The following is a 20,482-nucleotide window of genomic DNA, read 5'->3' on the forward strand; positions in this document are numbered from 1 at the left end:
GGAGTTGTGAAGATACCAAGCTTTTAAGAAGTGAGAGGAGCCCAGCCGGTGTGGCTCAGTGGTTGAGCGTTGACCTAGAAATCAGGAGGTTACAGTTGGATTCCCAGTCAGGGCACATGCCCAGGTTGTGGGCTTGATCCCCAGTAGGGGGCGTGCAGGAGGCAGCCAATCAATGATTCTCATCTCTCTCTCTCCCTCTCCTTCTCCCTCTCTCTCCCTTCTTCTCTAAAATCAATTTTTAAAAAATTTTAAAAAAGAAGTGAGAGGGGAAAAAATTAACAAATATAAACTGAGTGCTTTCTGAATGCAATGCACTAATTACTAAATGCTTTAGCGTGTGTGTGCGCGTGCGCGCGCGCACACACGCACACGCGCGCACACACACACACACACACACAGCAAATCCCAGCTAGAATCTTTATTTCGTTCATTCGGCAAGCCAACAATTACTGGAAGTCTGAGAACCAAGCTCTGTGCTGTGGTTGTGGGAAGTTGTATAAAGCTGGAGCAAACATAGATCATGTTATCAAGGAGCCATAGTCCAATAGAAAACGAGATGAGAAATAAGGACTAGATGTAGGGCCCTAGCTGGTTTGGCTCAGTGGATAGAGCGTCAGTCTGGGGACTGAGGGGTCCCAGGTTCGATTCCAGTCAAGGGCACGTACCCGGGTTGTGGGCTCGATCCCCAGTGGGGGGCGTGTAGGAGGCAGCTGATCAATGATTCTCTCTCATCATTGATGTTTCTAACTCTCTCTTTCCCTCTCTGAAATCAATAAAAATATTTTTTTTAAAAAGGACTAGATGTAGGAAGTGGGCCTCTGTGATCCATCTCCAGCATAGTCAGCTTTTAATGGAAATGGTTACTGAATTTCCCCAAGCCAAACAGAATATAGGGAGGAGGGAAGAGGATATAAGAACAAAGAACTGTGTGCTTGAGCCAGCATGATGGTGGAAAAGCCCAAGGTGCCCACCTCAACTAGAGAGGGGGAGGAGGAGGCAACTAGAAAAGGCCTCAGCCCATTTTTTTAAATGGCCCAATAGGAGACATAAGACCTAGGCAAAGTATGAGGAAACTATTAACCTCATAGTACTCAGCCAATGAGGAGCCGGAGGAGGGACTCTCGCACCCTAAGGAGATAAATAGATTGTGATCGCTACTCCAGATGTGCCTGTACAACTGGACACCCGCTCTCGAGAACATATTAAAAGTCTAGTTTTTCACCATACTTCAGTCTCTGAGGGCGTTATTTGAATTCGGACAAGTGAGCATTTCTCTCACACTAGAGAAGGCAAGTCCAATTCACTGCATAAGGAGGCAGGTGTTCACTGTGGCTGGAGAGGAACAGTAATGACGTTGAAGAAATAATCTGGAGAGATGCTTCCAAACAGGTGGGAGATCAGAGAAGATTGCCTTACGGAAGCAGCATTTTTCTGAAAAAATGGGTAGCATTTGACGCACGGAGATGACCAGGTAGAGGGCAGGAGAAAGAGCAAACGCACAAACATGGAGAAGGCAGAAAACTCCCAGAAACAGGACACATGGCAGTTTGACTGGACCGCAGGGTGAAGAACAGGCTGGCCTGGCTGTCTGGTGCCCGGCGATGGGCGGCCCTGCCCACTGGGGGTTAACAGGGCTCCTCTGAGCCCATCCCACGTCCTCTGGGTGGTCGGTGCTCAGCTCATCATTGTGGGCTTGCTGATGTTCATGGTGATGAGGTGAGAGCCTGCATGAGGCGTGCAGGCATCCCAGAGGACAGGAGCCGCTGCCCAGAGCCTGCTCACCTCCCCAGCATCCGTCGGAATGAAAGGGAAGGTCTGCAGGATGCGAGCACAAGGCGGAGGTCGCACATACTCCCAGGAGAAAGCCCCCATGCCACTCTGCTGCCCCACCTGCTGCCCCCACCACTTATTGTGACCTGACTTAACCTTAACAACCTCCTCCCTCCCTCCGTCATGGAGAAGGGGCCCAGGAGATCAGCGTCATCCTGCAGCTAGGGCAGCCCTGTTGCCATCGTGAACAGAGAAGCCTGGAGCTCTGCAGCTGCCCCAGCGGTCTGTGGGGCCTGCAGGACACCCCACTTCAGCAAGGCACCTGCCAGGCTGGGAGCTGCCTCTAACCCAGAGGCCCCATTAGGGAGGCCCTAAGCAGCCACCTCTGGGTTCTCCCCTGCCAGCCCTGGTTTCCTGTTCAACTGCTCTCTTGGGGTGCTGGTTCTGGCTCAGACCTCTGGCTCCTACATCTGGTCCCCCCCCCCCCCCCATTCATTGGTTCCCAGGGGAAGTGTAACAGGGAGCACGGGGGTGGCCTTCCTTCCCCTGGGCTGCTCCTCACAGGGAGGTCGAGTGCCCTCGTGCTCAATCGGAGCCTGGCCCGTCCTGACTCTCCCCTGCATGGCTCCTCTCCCTCCTGCTTCAGAGGGAGGCAGACTCGCCAGGGTCACCCCGGCCACTCACCACACACATGGAAGCAAGCGTGTCAAACCCGCCGGCCACGAGTTTGACATGCTGGAGCTAGAGGGTCTAGGGTGGAGCCCAGGAACAGGCGTGCTTCAAGCACCTCATGCGATCCCAGCAGGTCATCTGGACACACCCTGAGAGACACTTATTTTGAAAGACAAATTGTTGAAAGACAAGCCTATCTTCAAATATGTGAGGGTTCAGCTATCACTTGCGCCAGGGAGGAAGGAGGAAACAAGTCTTTCTGGAACACCTCCTGGTCTTTGTATTCATTCTCCCTAGAGTAGAATCACTGACTTCTCTCGCCATCTCGCCCCACCCTTCCTTTCCTCCACCCCCGGAAAGAAAACTGGGCCCTGGAGGACCCGTCGCTGGATCCAGGAGCAGAAGACATGTCTGGCTGGGTTTAAGTGGCTCCCATAGCTCCCTTCTAGAATCCTTCTATGATCACAGGCGGGTCCACACCACCCCGATGCTGCGGGCACTGGGAGTAAAGCCCAGGCCACTCAGTACTGGCCTGCTGAGCTGCCAGCTGGCTAGTACGGCCAGTTGACCTCACCAGTCCTCACCCAGCCCACCCTTTCCCAGCCAGAGCATCAGGACTCCCTGGCCCCCACCTTGCTGCTCTGATAGCTCTTGCCTTCCTGTAGTCTCTGTCATGTGGTATGATGGTTGCCTGCTCATTTGTCCATCTCCCCTGATAGAATCTTAGTTCTTACGGCAGGGACAATTGTCTTATTTACATTTGTGTCATTGCCCCTAGCAAAGTGTCTAGTTATGGGACAGGCACTCAGAAAATGTTTAGTAACAATATCAATGACACTTGTCTACTAAGCACTGAGAAAGGGCTGGGTGCCCTTTAATAAATCACAAAAACCCTCTGAGACTGTGAGCACCTGTTGGAGAGTGGGAATTTTTGCCCATTCCAGAGAAACCATGGGGACTATGCCCCAGATAGAGTTGTCAGTGCTGACACCAGGCCAGGCCGTGAGATATGGTCTCATGGTCCCTTCCCAGCACGTAGGCCTTCTTTCATAGATCACTGTCAGCTTTCTCGAGAACAGGATGCAGTTACTTACTCCACCAGGTGCCAGGACCCTGTAAATAACATGCTGACGTTACTTAAGAAAAACTGCTTTGTTTTAAATTGTTTGCTCTGCAAAAACAGGATGTAGTGAATGTGTTTAAAAACTGTCCTTCACAAAGGGTCGGGGCTGCTCTCTGGACTCCCTGCGTGGAGGGAGAGCAGTTGCCGACCGGCTATTAAAGGCTCCCTAAATTTTAATTTGGTCTGGACTCCAGTGGTTGTTCACTCGCGTTCACTCCATAACACACCCTCATTTTACAGATAAGGAAACTGAGGCTGAGAAAGGAAATTACTTATTCAAGACCACACAACTGGTAGAGTGGGATGGATCCATCTCTGATGATCGGGTCTCTAGAGTCCATATTCCTAAGACCCTCTTCCCACACTCCTGCAGCAGAGGGTTATTCTCAGGTGGCTCCAGGGTCTCAGTCCCCCAGCCTGGGAGGGGAGAGGGCCCCTCCCTGTTCTGCCTCAAGGTCTTTGCTAAGTGCCTGGCAGTGAAGACATCTTAAGATGAGAGAAGCTGCCTGGGTCCCCTCCCTTCTGGAGGAAACTGACTCAGAGCATCGTAGGGGACACACAAATACCAGATGCTGAGAACACAGTCGGGAATGAAGCTGTGGACGTTACGAAGTCCAGGTTTCCTGTCCTGCTCGCCCGGTGGGAGAGGACCACGCCCCATTCAGTGCTGGAAGACACTCCGCAGGCCTGCAAATGGGGAGCCTGAGGGGGCCAGAGAAGAGTCTTTGTGAAAACAGCAGCCAGGTCTCAGAGGCCCAGGGAGGGAGGGAGCCCTCCCTGCTGGACAAACCGGAGGTTGGCCCCATAGTGTCCCTCCCGCCCTCCCAACCTCAGGTGCTCTGGGAGGCTTGCTCTTCTATCCTGTCGGGTTATGCTAGGCCTGTTGTTACTGGCCAGCCAGTGGGCGTTTGCTGAGTCCTCCAGGAGCTGGCTAAAGGCTAACAGCCTTCGTTTCCAGGAAAAAGAAGGGGAGTGGGGTGGGAGAGAAAATGGGCCTGAGAGGTAGGTTTGGAGAAGTGCAAGAGCGTGCCTCTGGCGACGCAGGACCAGAGCCCTGCAAGGTGGGAGTGAAACAGATGCGAGTGGGAAGCTGGCCCAGCCTGGCCAGCGGGGAGGCCCACGAAGGCGGTGGGCAGCGGGCTGGGCTCCTCGAAAGGATGGACGATGAACAGACTGCAGCCAGTGTCCTGCAGGAAACTGCCACCTTTGCCCAGCTTAGCCCAAGCTGGGCTCTGCAGCCATGCTGTATGGTTGGACTGGGCACCAGCCAGCTCTCTGCTCCAGGCCCTCAGGCCTGGGGGTCATAAGTTCTGGGGAACCCAGATGAGCAGCCCTGAGCCACGGTGGGGACAGGGACGAAAATGGCTGCGTCCAGGAGCGGTTGAGTCTCCCACTGGTCTGGCCACTACAGTTCTTATGTGCACTGAAGTGTTTATTTCTACCCGGGTGAGTTCAGCTTCTGATCATACAAATGGCAGGGGCTTGCCATTGGTTCCCATGGAAACATTAGGCAGAGCATCTGCTGCCTGATCAAACAAGGCTAGGCTGGTAGGACTCTTTCCGCAATTATTTTACTGTTTCTACCCAGGAAATGGTCCCGCCTGCATTTTTACCACTGCCTTCTTGTGTGGCGGAGGCGAAGGGCAGTTCAGAGGGGCTGGGGCTGGCGCTCAGGGAAGGAGAGGGCTGGCAAAAGGCAAGCATTTGGAGAAGCCCCTTGGTTTCCCATTCAAAGCCCCGAGCAGTGTCTCTCAGTGAGGTCACAGGAGCCGGGGCTCTGGTCCCAGCCTGCCCCAGCAGCAGGGCCACCTGCGGGCTCCCCCCAGATCAGCCAGCCTGTCGCCCAGGAACCCCTGGGGTACGATGGGGCAGGTAGGCCGAGGAGCAAGCTCTCAGGTGCAGGAGGGGGTGAGACTTGAATAGAGGCCCCAACTTCACACCGGGGCAGGGGAGGGTGGTGCTGAGGGGCTCGACTCGGGAGTCAGAGAGACGCCGGTGCACGTGTCGGTGTGAGAAGTGGTTTTATTCCAGGTGTGTGTTTCATAAAGACGAGGTCTTCAAGGACAGCGAGTGGCACATGCTTTGGTCAAGAAGAGGAAAAGCAAAAACAGAACAGGGCTGAGTCCCACAAGTGGGGGCTGACAAGTGCCGAGCCCGGTCTGACAGGGAAGGAGGGGCCTTCCTGAGGCGCTCTGAGCTGCAGTCCTCTTACATTCAAGAGAAGCCCTTGCTCCCCGGCCCCAAAGGTCCACGCTGCCCGCCAGGGTGAGCACGCACCACGGAGATGGTGGTGGACGAAACATCACAGCAGAGGATGGGAGAAGCGTGGCCCCCACGCTGTGAGACCCCGGGGTACACGCCGGGGCATAGGAACACTGCTGGGCGGATGCCACTGAGAGCCAGGAGGTGAGAGGAAACCACTGAGAACCCTCAGGGTGGGTGCTGTGGCCCAGGGACCTTTGGCTCCTGGCCCCAAGGGCTGCATGGAGGGAGCAGGCGACAGCAGCTCAGGCGCACCAGGGAGAGAGACGAGCATGGCAGCTCCAATCCAGAGCAGGGGGTTCAGACCCTTTAGGGGTCAAGGGCCTCTGTGAGAAGCTGGGGAAGTCCATGGACACTCTCCTCAGGAAAATGCATCTATGCACACACATGCACGATTTGGGGGGCAATTTCAGGAGATTCCTAGGCCCTCTGGAATCCATGAACTCCCAGGGCTGGTCTCAGGCTGGTTTGCTTTGGGAGGGGGACCCCGAGGGGTCCTGGCACCACCAGTCTTTTGCCCAAGATCACACTGCCTGAGCCAGTGGGGTGGGAGAAGGGGAGCACGGGGAATAACAGAAGTGGTTCCGAGACCAGGCCATGGGCTGTGAGAAGTACCTGGGACCTCTCTACACAACCAGGAGTCACCAGCCAGCCTCCGCCCACTGCAGTGACTGACCTTCTGGGGCCTCCCTCCTGAAGTGTGTGTTGGGGGGGGCGCGGGGAGCATGAGGCTGAGCCTGGATGCCTTACTCCCTAATGACTTAGGGAACCCCGATGCTCCAGACGAGGTCCCGTTCTTACGGGCCACCCCCATTCCATCAGGCTCTGTTTACGAAGGCAAAGGCTTTGGAGAAGGCAGGCGTCACTGCGAACGAGGATGGGGCAGCTCAGTGGTGCATGGCATGGTGGCTGCCTGTCCTTACGGGGTCTTCATGATGGGCCCAGACAAGGGGCACGGGGCGCCAGCAGGTCAGTAAGGCCCCAAGGGAGACGTCTGGTCCTGACACATGGCCAAACAGAAGTGGGATCTGTTGAATGAACAGTGTTCCAAGGCTGCCCCTGCAGATTGCCCTGCAGCCTCTTTCTGAGCGGGGACCAGAGCAGAGGCTGGAGGCAGGCACAGTGCCCGGGGGCTGGTGCCGTATGGGAGGTTGGGTCCCCGGGAAGAGACCCTCTCTTTGGGTGCTGTGCGGCTTTCCTGTCCATGTCCTTCTGCAAATCACCCATCCTCTGCTCCCGACCCCATCCCTCCCACACCCAGCCCAGCACCTGCCTGGGACAGGCCACTGAGCTACTCACGTCCTTCTGGTTCTCCACCCACACTGCAGGCTGCCCCTCTCCTCCCAGCCTCAGTTTCCCCATCCATGCCACCGACATTCTCTTCCCATGACCTCACAAGCAGGCCCTGTGACACAGTGGGGACCCTAGGTGGGCTTCTGTCCTTGATCTACCCAGACAACGGGAGGGCACCCCAACCACCGTCCAGGCCCCCAGGAAGGAGAAGGGAGGGGACAAAGATGGGAGGGCACCTGCCCAGTCTCTACCCAGCAGCGGCCCAGCATCCTGACCTTCTCCCCCGGGGCGAGGGCGGGTCGGCAGCCTGGGCATCGAGGCCCGCGCCCCAGGCCCGCCCTGTGCCGGCTTTGGAGAATGGTGTCTCATGGCAGGGGTGTTTGCTGATGGTCCCGGCAGAAATGTGAGGAGATGGAAACGGCCCGCTTTACACTCCCCCACCCCAACCCCCTTCCAGTCCCAAAGTCTCATGCAGAAGGTCCAGGAGGCCCCGGGCTGCCATCATGTGTGCGGCTGCGGCAACAGCTGCCACTGCTGGGCCGGGGCGTCAGCCTGGCACTTGCTGGTCACCAGCTGGGTGGGCTGGGCCTCCAGGCAGAGGCCGCTGACCGAATGCTGGATGAAAGAGGCTTTTCTCCTCCATCTCTGGGGGGAGAAGCAGGGAAGGCGGAGAAGGAGAAAACAGTGATTAAAAGTAAGAATAATGCTCACACCTTCACTGCGCATGTATGTAAATGCCCTGCACATGCCCAGGACACCCCTGCCCCCCGTTTAAACAGTCTGTGTGTCCCTTTCATTGAGCTGAGCCTCCCAATGCACGCTTGTTCTGTCGTTTGGCACGAAGTCAGTGTCTGGATCAGAGGCGCATGGGCTGAATCTAACCCAGGGATATGTTTTGTTTGGCCTGCACGGCGTTAATTTAAAAGTTGGCTTAGTTGCCACAGAAGAATCTGCGTTTCCAGCCTCCCTCCATGGCTGCCTGGGGCCGAGGGAGCTGCTCGGCTGTAACTGGACCGTGACCTCAGCTCACCTGGGCCCTGCCCGGGCTTCCCCACTGCTCCCTGGGGACACTGGGACACTTGAGCTTGAGTTCCTGGACTAGGTGACTCCTTCAGACGGGACTTCTTCTTCCTGCAGCTCTAAGCTTCTCCCTGGCCTATGACTGTGCAGCCGGTACCTACACCCGTTAGTGGGAACTGGCCGCCATCTCCGCAGAGAGGAAGAGTGAGGCCAGCGGGATGGAGGGGGCCCCTGAGTCCCCGTAAGAGTCATGAAGGGCCTCCCGGGTCAGTGCCTTCACCTCCCGGTGCCTCCTCTTCCCCAGGCTTGACAAGGGGGGGGCGGGGAGGGCTGTTCCCGTAGAACATTTTGGAAGTGCCTGGATGGAGGATGAAGGGTGGCTGGCAGGACAAGTTGGAAGTCACGCTGCATCTGTGTCCCCAGTCAGCCAGCAGTTAATACTTACTGAGCATCTACTATGTGCTGGGCTAAGACTGTGGGCTAAGTAAGCATCACTTACCCAGGTTTTGTTTATTTATTTATTTTACCTTTTAAAAAATTATTTATTTATTTATTTATTATTATTATTTTTTTACCCGGGTTTTAATCCAAGCTCCACCCCATCCCAGCTGTGTCAGCTGACCCTGATGTCTCCCATTTAGGGAGCCTTTGTCTTGTCCCCTATAAAATGGGTAGTGCTAGAGCCTTCGTCAGGGGTTGCTGGGAGGGTTAGATGGGGTGGCCCATGTAAAACTCCTAGTATAGCTCTCAGGAAAGGCGAACCTTTATTTTGGCTGTGGGGGTTGTCAGAGGCCAGGGATGGTGTTGACAGAGTCCCTGCCCTCATTCAGCTCCCAGTTGGTAGGGCAGACATTTAACAAATACTTGCCTGAAGAACTTCCTCATGAGTAAAATCATAGACGTGACTTAGACAATGACGTAGGCCTGCACAGGTCCTCATTCCGGAGGGTTTATTTGAGTCTGTATGTCTCAGCCTGGGGCTCCCCTGCAAGGGGCTGCCACCCCCACTGCCTGTCCTCCTGGACACGCGGGCCACCCTGAGCCCAGGGACACGGAGGCTTACCTGTTTGCCTTCTCTCGGGTTGCACGTCTGTAGTGCGACCGGGGACCCAGGGGAGATGGAGGTGGAGGTGGAGGTGGAGGTGGCGGTCAGGCACTTCCCCTGCTGCTGGATGAGGTGGTCACTGAACAGCCATGCCTGCAAGACAGGGACCAGGAAGCCTGAGTCAAAAGTACAGCGATGGAGCCCTAGCTGGTTTGGCTCAGTGGATAGAGTGTCGGCCTGTGGACTGAAGGGTCCTGGGTTCGATTCTGGTCAAGGGCACATGCTGGGGTTCTGGGCTTGATCCCCAATGGGGGGCGTGCAGGAGGCAGCCAATCAATGATTCTCTCTCATCATTGATGTTTCTACCTCTCCCTTCCTCTCTGAAATTAAAAAAAAAATTTATTAAAAAAAAAAAAGTACAGCAACGGATGCACAGGTTGGTTATGTGATACAGAAATATACTGTATATTGTGGTAGAGTTTTCTAATAGGGGTGGGTGTGTGGATATTCACTGTACAATTAGCTCAACTTTTCCACAGGTTTGAAATTTTTTCATAATAAAATATTAGGGGAGTTTGGCTGGAGCTGGCCAGAGGGCTATGGAAGAGAAGGACAGGGCACGGGACCGGGGCAGCCAGGAACCTTGTCCATGACGGGGGCTCCGTGACCTGCTCTGTTTTGACCTGGGCGCCTCGGCATTCATATTGTGCACACGTGTCCTGGATGCCCTGCTGCCCGCCATAAAAGCTGACCGCAGCCGTGTCCCAGGAGAGAACTGGGCGCTGCTTGGGCAGCATCTCTCCCTCTGTAAGGGTCCAGTGGGCGGCGCACAGAGGGCAACTGTGTCACAGGCTGGAAAGGAGAGGGGAACGTGGCAGGAGCAGAGCGGGAGGACGGCTGGCAGGGTCCCTGGGAAAGGGTTTGTGGAGGGTGCAGGCAGAGAGAGGATGGGCATGAGCGGAGGAAAGCCCCTCACCCCACTCTGGGTCCTCAGCAACTTACCTGGGGTGCTGGCGGGTTCTTGGCAGACCCCCTGCAGGTCCCCACTCCGAGCAGGAAGTTACCAGCAGTGTCCTGGCCCTGGGACTCCAGGCAATTAACTCCTTGCTTAATGATGCTGGGCAGCACTTCCTTCACCGGGACCCTGAGAACAGGCAGGGCCAGGCTTGTTTCCTGCCCTCCTCAGGGCTTACCCACGCTTGCCCAGAGGGCAGCCCCTCAGCTCCTGGGCACCGAGGTGTCAGCGGAAGGAGCACGGGGTGGGGGTGGAGGGGGGCTGACCTAGCTGGCAAGGAGGGGAGAAGGGGGAGAAGGGAGCAGGGATTCCTTGGGAAAGAGAGGCCTGGGCCCCACTGGGTTCTGGGTAGCGCCAGGAGCCCAGGGACTGCCTGGAGGCTAGGTCTGGGAGGGCCCTGGGGAGAGAGATTAGACCAGAAACCCAGCACTCCCCAGTGCAGAAAGAGGAGAGCCCGGGGCTGAATGAGGGCTCAGTAAGCAATCTCAAAACAACAGGGATGGGGGCGCTTTAAAGAGGCCAATGTAAAATAAACAAACATGAAAATGTGTTCAATCTCACTAACCAGCCTTAAAGAAGTACCGATTAGACAGCCCTGTTTGATTACCACATAAGTGTGTCTATACTGTGTATTTATATACATATAAAATATAGTATATATGTAATAATATATACTTATGTGTATACATGTAAATATACATACTTAATATCAATGCCCAGTGTTGGCACTAGCTGTGGGATTGGATCATCTCCTACCCTACCGGCGAAAGCGTAAATTAGCCTAACTGTTCTGGAAGGCAATGTGTTATTACTATTATGTATCAAAGGCCTTACAAATGTGCACACCTTTGCCCTGGCCAGTTGTTCAGTGGTTAGAGCATCGGCCCGCAGACTGAAGGGTCTCGGGTTCGATTACGGTCAAGGGCGCGTACCTTGATTGCAGGCTCGATCCCCGGTGCCCGTTGGGGCACGTGCAGGAGGCAACCAATCAATGTGTCTCTCTCATATCGATGCTTCTCTTTCTGTCTGTCCCCCTCCCTTCCAATCTCTCTAAAAAAAATCAATGGAAAAGCAATCCTCTGGTGAGGATCAACAACAACAAAAATGTGACACCTTTGACCTCATCATCCCTAAGAGGGCAGGAAACTGAATATCCTACGGCAACAGTCATAGATGTGTGCAGAGATTTCGTTTAAAAGATATTCATCAGTGCTCGCTTCAGCGGCACATATACTAAAATTGGGACGATCTTCATCAGAGTGGCTGATTACATGAAAACATTGAAAACCCGCAGATATCCAACAATAGGGGATGGACAAAGAAAACTGATGCATCTGCAAGACGGAAAACGCTTTAGCTATTAAAAATGACTGTGAAGGAATATCTGCTAATGTGGGCAAGTGTTCAGAGCATACTGTTAAGTAAAACAGGCATTTCAAAATACTATATCATTAAAACACTTTATATGCACAGCAAAAATATGCATGAACACACACACACACACACACACACACACACACACACACACTGACATAAGACACAGCGTCTTACCCTGTGGGCAGTAAACCTAAGGAGGTGGCGGCCCAGCAGACACAAGTTTGTATACGAGGGTTTAGGAGGTTATACACGATTTTGGATTGTGGACCCACGGGGGTGATGGGGAGCCAGGGGGGCTTAGAGTCTGGCCATGTGCTAACCTTATCTGCCTCCTGTCACCTTGGTCGGGAAGAGAACTTGGGCAGGGGACGGGGCGACACCAGAGCACTCTGGCATTCTTCAGTGCAGACATCCTCCTATAGGGTCTCGGCCAAACCAGGTCTCCCTTCCTCAGCATTCCTCTCCCACACCCTGGCAGTCGTGTGGGCAGCTATTAGAATCCCCTTTGGAAGGAAGTTGGTATCATTTGGGCCAACTGACCTCCTTTCTAAGCCCTGGCCTCTCCCCCTGAGAACTGAGGCATGAGCAGTGGACTGGGGAGAACTCATCGGGGTATGAATGAGGTGTGTGGTCTCTACCTTAACAGCAATAAATCATGTTTTACTTTCACGCAGTGACAGAACAGAGGCTGACTTATGCTCCCCATTTAACATAGCTGGTTTCATCCACTGGCTTGCCTTGGGATCGATCCATCCAGGCTTCTGACAGTTACAAAATACTTCTTCCTCTTGGTCCTCGGGGGATGACGTGGGACACTCTGTGTGGGGACTGGGGTGAGGGCTGGAAGGACACCTTCGATCCCCTCCCTCCCAACTCCTCCCCAGGCTCCCCAGCTCCCACCGAGGCCTGGAGTCCATGGCTCCATCCGCATGCGGTGTGAACGCAAACAGAATGTAAAGAAATGCCTTTCCCCTCAGAAATGACACGTCTGAATGAAACCATCCCCTCAAGAGTGGTCACTTGAGGAAGTTATTGCACTTTTACAAATTAATGTTCCTCCCTTCACAGCTATCATCCAGGCAGCCTGGCGTTATCCAAGTTGCCAACTCTATTCTGAGGATGCTGCCCTTGCCCCAATGATTCTGGAATTCCTTAGAAACTGCGCCCAGGGTCCGTTTGCTTTTGTGACGTGTTTCAGTCCTGTCACACTGTATTTGGGACCCAGGATGATATTATCTGGGTTAATCTAGTTTATTCATTGGTCTTGCCTCTAATGTAACTATGGCTGCTTTTCAAAAATCAAATCTTCCCTTCAAAGCTATGCAAACTCTGAGGGGTGGAGTGTTCTGGAAGGCCGCCCGGCATCTTCGGGAGAAAGTCTCACCGTGGTAACCCGCTCCCCAAGCTGACAGCTATGGAAGGACGGATGCTAATTTCCAAGTTATTATTGAGGCTTATTGACTATGCAATTCATTCAGTCAGAAGTATTTATTGAGAGCCTGTTTTGTGACAGGCACTGCTGGAGGGGCCGGAGATAAAGCAGTGGACGAAACAGATAAACACCTCTACCTTCCTGGAGCTTACAGTCAAGTGTGGGGAGAGGTGTGTGCCAGGTAATGATGAGGGCGACAGGAAAACGAAGCAGGAGTGCTGGGGATGGGGTGGTTGCAGATTCAGAGTGCTCAGGGGAGGTGTCCCTGAGAAGGGGACATTTGAGTGAGACCAGAAGGAGGTGAGGAAATGTGGATGTAGCCAAGACACTCCAAAGGATTTTGAAATAAGAAAGAAAGTATGGCTGTAGCCCGGCCAGCACGGCTCAGTGGCTGAGCGTCGACCTATGAACCAGGAGGTTACAGTTTGATGCTTGGTCAGGGCACAGGCCTGGGTTGTGTGCTCGATCCCCAGTCGGGGGCGAGCAGGAGGCAGCTGATCAATGATTCTCTGTCATTATTGATGTTTCTATCTCTCTCTCCCTCTCCTCTCCTCTCTGAAATCAATAAAGATATATTCAAAAATAAATAAAAAATGTTTTTTAAAAGTGGCTCTAGGGCACACGCCATTTGCAGGTTGCTTCCGAATTTGCTAGAGCAAACGTTTCCCGTGCTTTTCCAGTCTTTACAATTACAGTGCTAAGGGATGCATAACATTTGTTTAAAATTGATGAATCATGATTCACGGAACCCAGCCCCCATTGTTGGTTGCTCCTTGATTTCTGCCCCCGCAGCAGAGAAGCCTACAGTGAATGTGTACTTGTCAATAGTTTGTTTTTTTTTGCTTCAGCTGCTTCATTTCCTTAGAATAAAGGCCCAGAAGGGAGAGAACAGAGTGAACGGGCATGACGGTTTCTGTGGCCTTTGCTACATAATGTTATGTTGTTTGCCTAAAGAGACAGTGTCTGTTTTTAGCTCCAAGACCCAGTCTGCTAACTCCTGGTAACATCCTCCCAGTTCCCCCTGAGCCTTCACATGAAGATGAACACGGACAGCTAGAAAGGCCAGCCGGACAGCCTGGGATGGGGAGACTCGGGGTCGGGGGTCCCCCAAGCTGCCGGCCCCCACCCAGGCCAGATGCACAGGCTGCAGGCGGCACTCACGTGAGCTCTGGGTAGACGTTCTCCAAGTACCAGCGGAAGGACTTGCAGTTCATCTTCTTCCTCTGCTCGATCCTCGAGGCCACACTGAAGGAGGAGGCCAGGCTCAGGCTTGGGCCAGTGGGCACGGGAGGAGGCCCCCCGGGAGGACTGGCCGGGGTCCCTCCCTCGCGGGCCAGGGCCAGGAGGCTGGGTCTCAGCCCGCTCTCCAGCCTCAGCCACCTGCTTCAGGTCATTCTTGGACTGCTGAGCTCACCCAGGTCTCCTGGCCACTCCTCATTTCTCTCCTCGAATTCCTGCTCACCTTTTAAGATCAGCCCAGCCTGCAGGGGGCCGGGCTTCCGTCTCCTCACTCCTGGAGCCCTCAGCCAGCATCACACCTACCCTCAGCACAGGCCCTTACTGCCACAGAGAGCAGAGCCGTAATGAACTCGAGCTTGCCTTCTGTGCACGGCAGCTTAGCAGAAAGGGGCTGACAGCAAGAGGAACAGGCTGCAGAGGGATCCTAGCCAATCAGACCGCCTGAGGTGTCGGTGGGCACACAGTTTGGTCTCCTCACCTTCCTCAGCGACACCGACCATAACGGCCACTGACATGCCCCTCACCACCTCTCTGAGCCTCCGTTGCTTCTCCAGTAAACGGAAGATGTAACCAGCCACCGCAGGAGGCTTTGGCGAGAATCAAGTAAGTGAAGGGACGTAAGTGCCTGGCACAGGGTAGGCCCTCGTCAATGCTAGCTCCCACGAAAAGAAGCAGTCAGTGATAAGACTCTTTTTAAGAGATAACTATAACTAAACAGAGGGAGGAAGATTCATTGATGATCACTAATAGTTCATTCTGACCACAACCTTAAATAATAGACGCGTCTTACATTGTGATCAGGTTTCCCTGTATGCACATTTAGGGGGACACACAGACGCGTATAACTGAAATAAGAGTTTCGCAAAAAAAACACACACAATACTACCCTCATTGCCATCGCCTGTTATTTCCTATTCTGTTCTGGTCTACAGTGTTCTCAGTCCCTCCCATTTTTTAAAAACAATGCCAGTGACAACCCTCTAAGTTGATTTCATAACCAATCTGCGTTTTGAAAATGCTTAACTAGACCGTAGTCATAACCGTCGGAGGCAGGAAAATCGGCTAACAGCTCCCAGACACATTTGGAACAACAGGGGGTGGAGACAGAACCCGAAGTGTTTTCTGCAGACGGTTCCTCCCTGAGCACGCCCACAGATGTCCCTCTTCCTGCAGGCAGCTTGTGCACAGACACTTTTTCATCAACAGCCCTCTCTGCTTATTTCCCCCCCGCGGATTGCATCCTCTTCAAGGACCAGTGTCTCGTCTCTGCACGGCACACGGAGCAGGGGCTCCGTTTCTAAGCACACTGCGTGCCTACAAGCTGTATTCTGGCTAAAGCTGCGCTAACTCGGGTGGAGGGAGGCAAACGGGGCTGGGGGAGGGCCCACCTGCCGAAGGCCTTCCCGATGGCCGAGGGCCGGGCCTCGTAGTAATACTGCTTGTACTCGTCCATCCACACCTCTGCAGTGCGCTTGGTGTTCCTAAAAGGAGAGGAAGGAGCAAAAGGAGGTCACCGAGGCGGCGACAGAGGGAGGGTTAGGATCAAGATCAGCTCTGTGCATTGATGAGACCACGGGGTGGTGAAAGGCTCAGGAGCGGATGCAGAACAAGACTGACTGGGATGGTGTAAATGAGCAACATCTTATTGGAGAACAATCTGTCAATATCCACCAACTTATGTATACTCTTTGACGCTCCTCTCCCAGGAATCTATTCTACCGACAGACCTGCATGTGGGCAATAAGGACATGCACAAGAATATGTGTTTAATAAACGCTGGCAACAACCTCAAGGCCCATCGGTGGAGGATAAGGAACTGCTTCTACATGTACGGGGTCACCTTGGAAAACAATGCCATGCTTGATACGCACTGACGGGGAAGGATGTCTATAATTGAGTGTGAGTGGCAGAACAGCATGCTGCAGAAAAATCACAGCGCAGGATCCCATTTACATAAAAACACAAACCCACGGTGTACATGTCTCTCTCTCCCTCTCTCTGGGACAAAGACAGTCAAGGCAAGAGAGACCAGGTGGCAACAGCCCACCTTCATCCTTCCACCCTGAAAGCACCTGGGAGGGGATGTGGGGGAACCAAGGCCCAGAGAGTGGGTGGCTCCCAAAGTCATGGAGAGGCCTGGCTCCCAGCTCAGTGCTCGGTTCTGTGGCCTACCTGATGTAGGTGAGGGCGTTGCCCTCGGGGAAGTTGTAGGGATGCCGTTTCCTGAAGACGTGGCCCACCCGGCTGCAGGGCACGATCTCCAAGCTCCCTCCGCACATCCACACCCTGAAGGAGAGCTCTGCGGGAGAGGGGGCGTCAGCAGGGGAAGGAGCAAGTCCCGCTGCGTGAAGATACACACACAGACATCTTCCCACACACCCTCCCCACCTACCCTTCCCCTCGTGTCTCACTGGAGGCACCTGCTGGGGTCGGAGCTCCTGGGCTGTTTACATAGGTGCACTCACTCCTGACCTCCCCACATGCCTGTGCATACACACCCTCCCCACATACCCATCCCCCACACACTCTCCACACACACACACATACCCACCGACACCTTTCACACACACCACACATATACACACACCACACACACACACACACACACACACACACACACCCTGACACACACCACACATACACACACACCCTCCACACACATCTTCCACACACCACACATATACACACCACACACACACACACACACACACACACACACACCACACTCTCCACACACACACACATACCCCCCACACACACCTTCCACACACACAATACACCCCACACACCCTCCACACACACACCACACATACACACACACACACATACACACATACACACACCGACACACACCACACATACACACACACCCTCCACAAAACACCCTCTACACACATCACACACACCCCCTCCACACATACCACATACACACACACACCCTCTACACACTCTCCATACAATGCCCTCCACATACACCCCCTTCACACACACCACACACATCATATACAGACATCTTACCCACACACCCTCCACACACTCTCCACCAACACACACACACTCTCCACATACATCACACACAGACACCCTCCACACACTCTCCACCACCACACACACTCTGAGCTCTGGGAGAGCAGTGGGAAAGCTTTGAAGGAACACCAAGACCACAAGTAGAAGGAAAAGTGAACCAAATGGCAGCATCACTTCCAGCCTCTGTCCAGAGAGCCCCATCCAGACATGAGCTAAGGAAGAATACATCTGTTCATCGGCCTGTCCTGGGCACCTGCGAGGTTGGAAAACCAGCCATCACCTAAGCCAGCTGGCTGCCCCCACCTCCCTCCTGCCCAGGGTTTCCATGTACAGGCTGCTGGCCCTCTTCCTGTGGGTGTGGTGGGGAGGGACGCTGAACGAGCGTTTGCCCATGAGTAGAATCCACTCTATCAGATGAAATAAGTACAATGGAGAAAAAGGAGGCCAGTAGGGGGTGGGAGAGGGCGAGTGGCACTGGGGTGCAGGGCTACGATTTTAATTGGGCTGATTAGGTAAGTGGTCCCTGAAAGGGGACGTTTGAGCTAAGGCCTGAAGGAGGTGAGGACCGCGGTTCTCAGGGGAAGGGCATTCTGGCAGAGGGATAAGCAAGGGCCAAGACCTAGAGGGAAGAGCAAGGTCAAGGCTCAGCAAGGAGGCCCAGCGGGCAGAGCCGATGGGGTGTGTTTGCCGGGGAAAGGCAGGCGTCAGGAATTTGGGTTTCGCTCTGAGTGATGCAGGGGCCCCGGCAGGGCCTTGAGCAGTGGAGTGACAAGATCTGACTACGCTTGGAAAGATCCCAAATGTGACTCCCAAGGATTTCACATGCACCCTCCCCATCCTCCTCCTCTGCTCCCCCTTTCCCGCCCCCCTCCTCCCCCCACACACACCCTCAAGGCAGACTCTGACTCTTGAGTTTGGCTCTCCCAAGGCACCCAGGAATGAGCCTCAGTTTGGGCATCTCCCTTTCTTCAACAAAGAAACAAAATGAAAGGCCCCAACCCACCAGCAGCAGGAGTCTCCCAGCTCAAAACCATGGCTGGCCGAGAAATTCCTTTGAATTTCTTCTAAGAAACAAAACCGTCTCCAGAACCACTGCACGGTTCACCTTTCAAATCTCCCCACCACTGAGCCCTTGCCTCAGGCAGAGTTTGAAGTTAGCTATTTGATCATTCACTTGTTTCTCTGTCAGACCCCAGCCTAAAAAAAAAAAAAAAAAAAAGAAAGAAAGGAAAGAAGAAAGGCCTCTGGATGCAGGAGCGACCCTTTGACCCTTGTTTCTCAGTCCTGTAAGTCCTTACAGGAAACTGGCTTTGCCAAAGCTCCCTTCAGGCTGAGACCCAGGACACAAAGGAGGTCACTTAGGCCTAAACATGTGAAAGGCGGTCAGAATGCAAGGTTCACCGCACCCCCGTTCCTAAGTTTACTCCTGGTTTTGGGTTGGGATCGGGCCTGGATTTTTGTTGTTGTTTTAATATATTCTTATTGATTTCAGAGAGAAAGGGAGAGGGAAAGAGAAACATCAATAATGAGAGCGAATCATTGATTGGCTGCCTCCTGCACACCCCACACTGGGGATCAGAGCCTACAACCCGGGCATGTGCCCTGAACTGAATCGAACCTCCTGGTTCATAGGTCAGCACTCAACCACTGAGACACGCCGGCCGGGCGGGATCAGGCCTGTTTTAAGCAACACTGCTCATCTGTTTCCTGATCAGGGAGAGAGAAGAAAAATCTGCACTTCGTGTCTCAGAAACACAGACTGTGACTGATCACACCTCCCAACACGTAGGAGGCTCTGGTCTAGGTGTGCCACACACCTGCTAGACATGGAGTTTCCTGACTGCATATGGAAGGCAGCATCCACCTCAGTTTTCTCACCTGTGAAATGGGTGCGATACCACCAGCCCTATTTACTTTGAAAGAAGCCTGGGTAGGATGGAAAAGAGAGCAGTGAGAAAAAGTGCTTCAAAGGACCAGGTCCCTGCAAGAGCAAGAACAGGCCTCTGATTTATAACCTCAAAGTACCTGCCCTGCTTCTTGGACACCTGTAGGGTCCCATGGCACCTTCTCCACCTGCTCCTAGTCCAGGAGGCTGCCTGTGTGGGCTGCACCACTGGGCTTTTTATCTGCGGGGCACAGGTTCAGCCAGCAGAGGCACCAGCAGGAGATCAGAAGGGGGAGAATGAGGTTGGGTGTTCTCCCCTAACCTGGGAGCTGTGGGCTGGCTACAGGTGCCCCAAGACCACAATTCCTGTTGGATGGCGCTCCTCCCCATCTTTCAGACCCGGGGGGTGATGACACCCTCAGGCTCAGTCACCAGCCTTGCCCAACACTAAGCTGCTCCTGTGGTTCTCTCTCTCTTGCCCACACTGTCTACCTAATAAAAGAGTAACATGCTAATTGACCATACCTTCGCGATGCCCACCAGCCAATCAGGAGTGAGTATGCAAATTAATTTGCATACACAGGCGCCCAACGGCTGGGGACAGGTGGGACGCTTGTGGCATCGCCATGGCGATGACGCAGGCATTCCACACCACCCCAGCTGCTCCTGGCCTCTGGGCAGCGTGGGAAGGCAGAAAGGCGGCTCCAGGCCAGAGCGGAAAGGCTGCTCTGGCCAGAACAAAGGCGGTGCCAGCAGCCAGGGGAAGGAAGGCCCATTCTTGCATGAATCTTCATTCGTGCATCGGGCCACTAGTCCTTTAATAACCCCCTTAAATTATCCACGTCGGGTGTTCCACCTTTCTCTGGCCTTTATCTAACCTGAACCTCACCAGCAACCCTGGGAATTCACTGGTTCTTCCCTTTCCTTCTGGGGTTAGAGAGTTCTTACAGCCTCAGAAGTAGTGATAATGGCTACCAGCACTGTGCCATGCATTTTATTTATTTTAAATATTTTTTGTTGATTTTAGAGAGAGAGAGGAAGAAAGAGTGTGTGAGAGAGAGAAACATAGATGAGGGAGAAACATCCATCGGCTGCCTCCTGCATGCTCCCTACTGGGGATCGAGCCTGAAACCCAGGCATGTGCCCTGACCAGGAATGGAACCAGTGACCTCTCAGTGCACGGGACGACACTCAACCAATTGAGCCACACTTGCCGAGGTGCCATGCATTTTAACTCATCGTCTCACTCAGTACTCATAACAGCCCCTTGAGGAAACTGAGGCTTAGGGAGGCTTTAACTTACCCAGGGCTGAAAGCTTGTA

At 53.8% G+C, this 20,482-nt stretch overlaps 1 protein-coding gene across 1 annotated transcript in view; it reads right to left on the minus strand.

The window, feature by feature from the left end:
- Positions 1 to 5,569: 5,569 nt before the first annotated feature.
- The window catches only part of GALNT16 (polypeptide N-acetylgalactosaminyltransferase 16), an 83,543-nt gene continuing 68,630 nt past the window's right edge, over positions 5,570 to 20,482 (minus strand). Inside the window, exons 10-15 of the mRNA XM_008138912.3 lie at positions 16,421 to 16,547; positions 15,637 to 15,729; positions 14,171 to 14,254; positions 10,188 to 10,329; positions 9,204 to 9,338; positions 5,570 to 7,765 (exon numbers count right to left, since the gene is read on the minus strand). Of these exons, the coding sequence (XP_008137134.1) occupies positions 7,622 to 7,765; positions 9,204 to 9,338; positions 10,188 to 10,329; positions 14,171 to 14,254; positions 15,637 to 15,729; positions 16,421 to 16,547 (725 nt within the window). The 3' untranslated portion in view covers positions 5,570 to 7,621. The remainder of the gene's footprint in view (positions 7,766 to 9,203; positions 9,339 to 10,187; positions 10,330 to 14,170; positions 14,255 to 15,636; positions 15,730 to 16,420; positions 16,548 to 20,482) is intronic.

This window comes from Eptesicus fuscus, chromosome 5, assembly GCF_027574615.1.
Source record: "Eptesicus fuscus isolate TK198812 chromosome 5, DD_ASM_mEF_20220401, whole genome shotgun sequence".
Classification (NCBI taxonomy): Eukaryota; Metazoa; Chordata; class Mammalia; order Chiroptera; family Vespertilionidae; genus Eptesicus; species Eptesicus fuscus.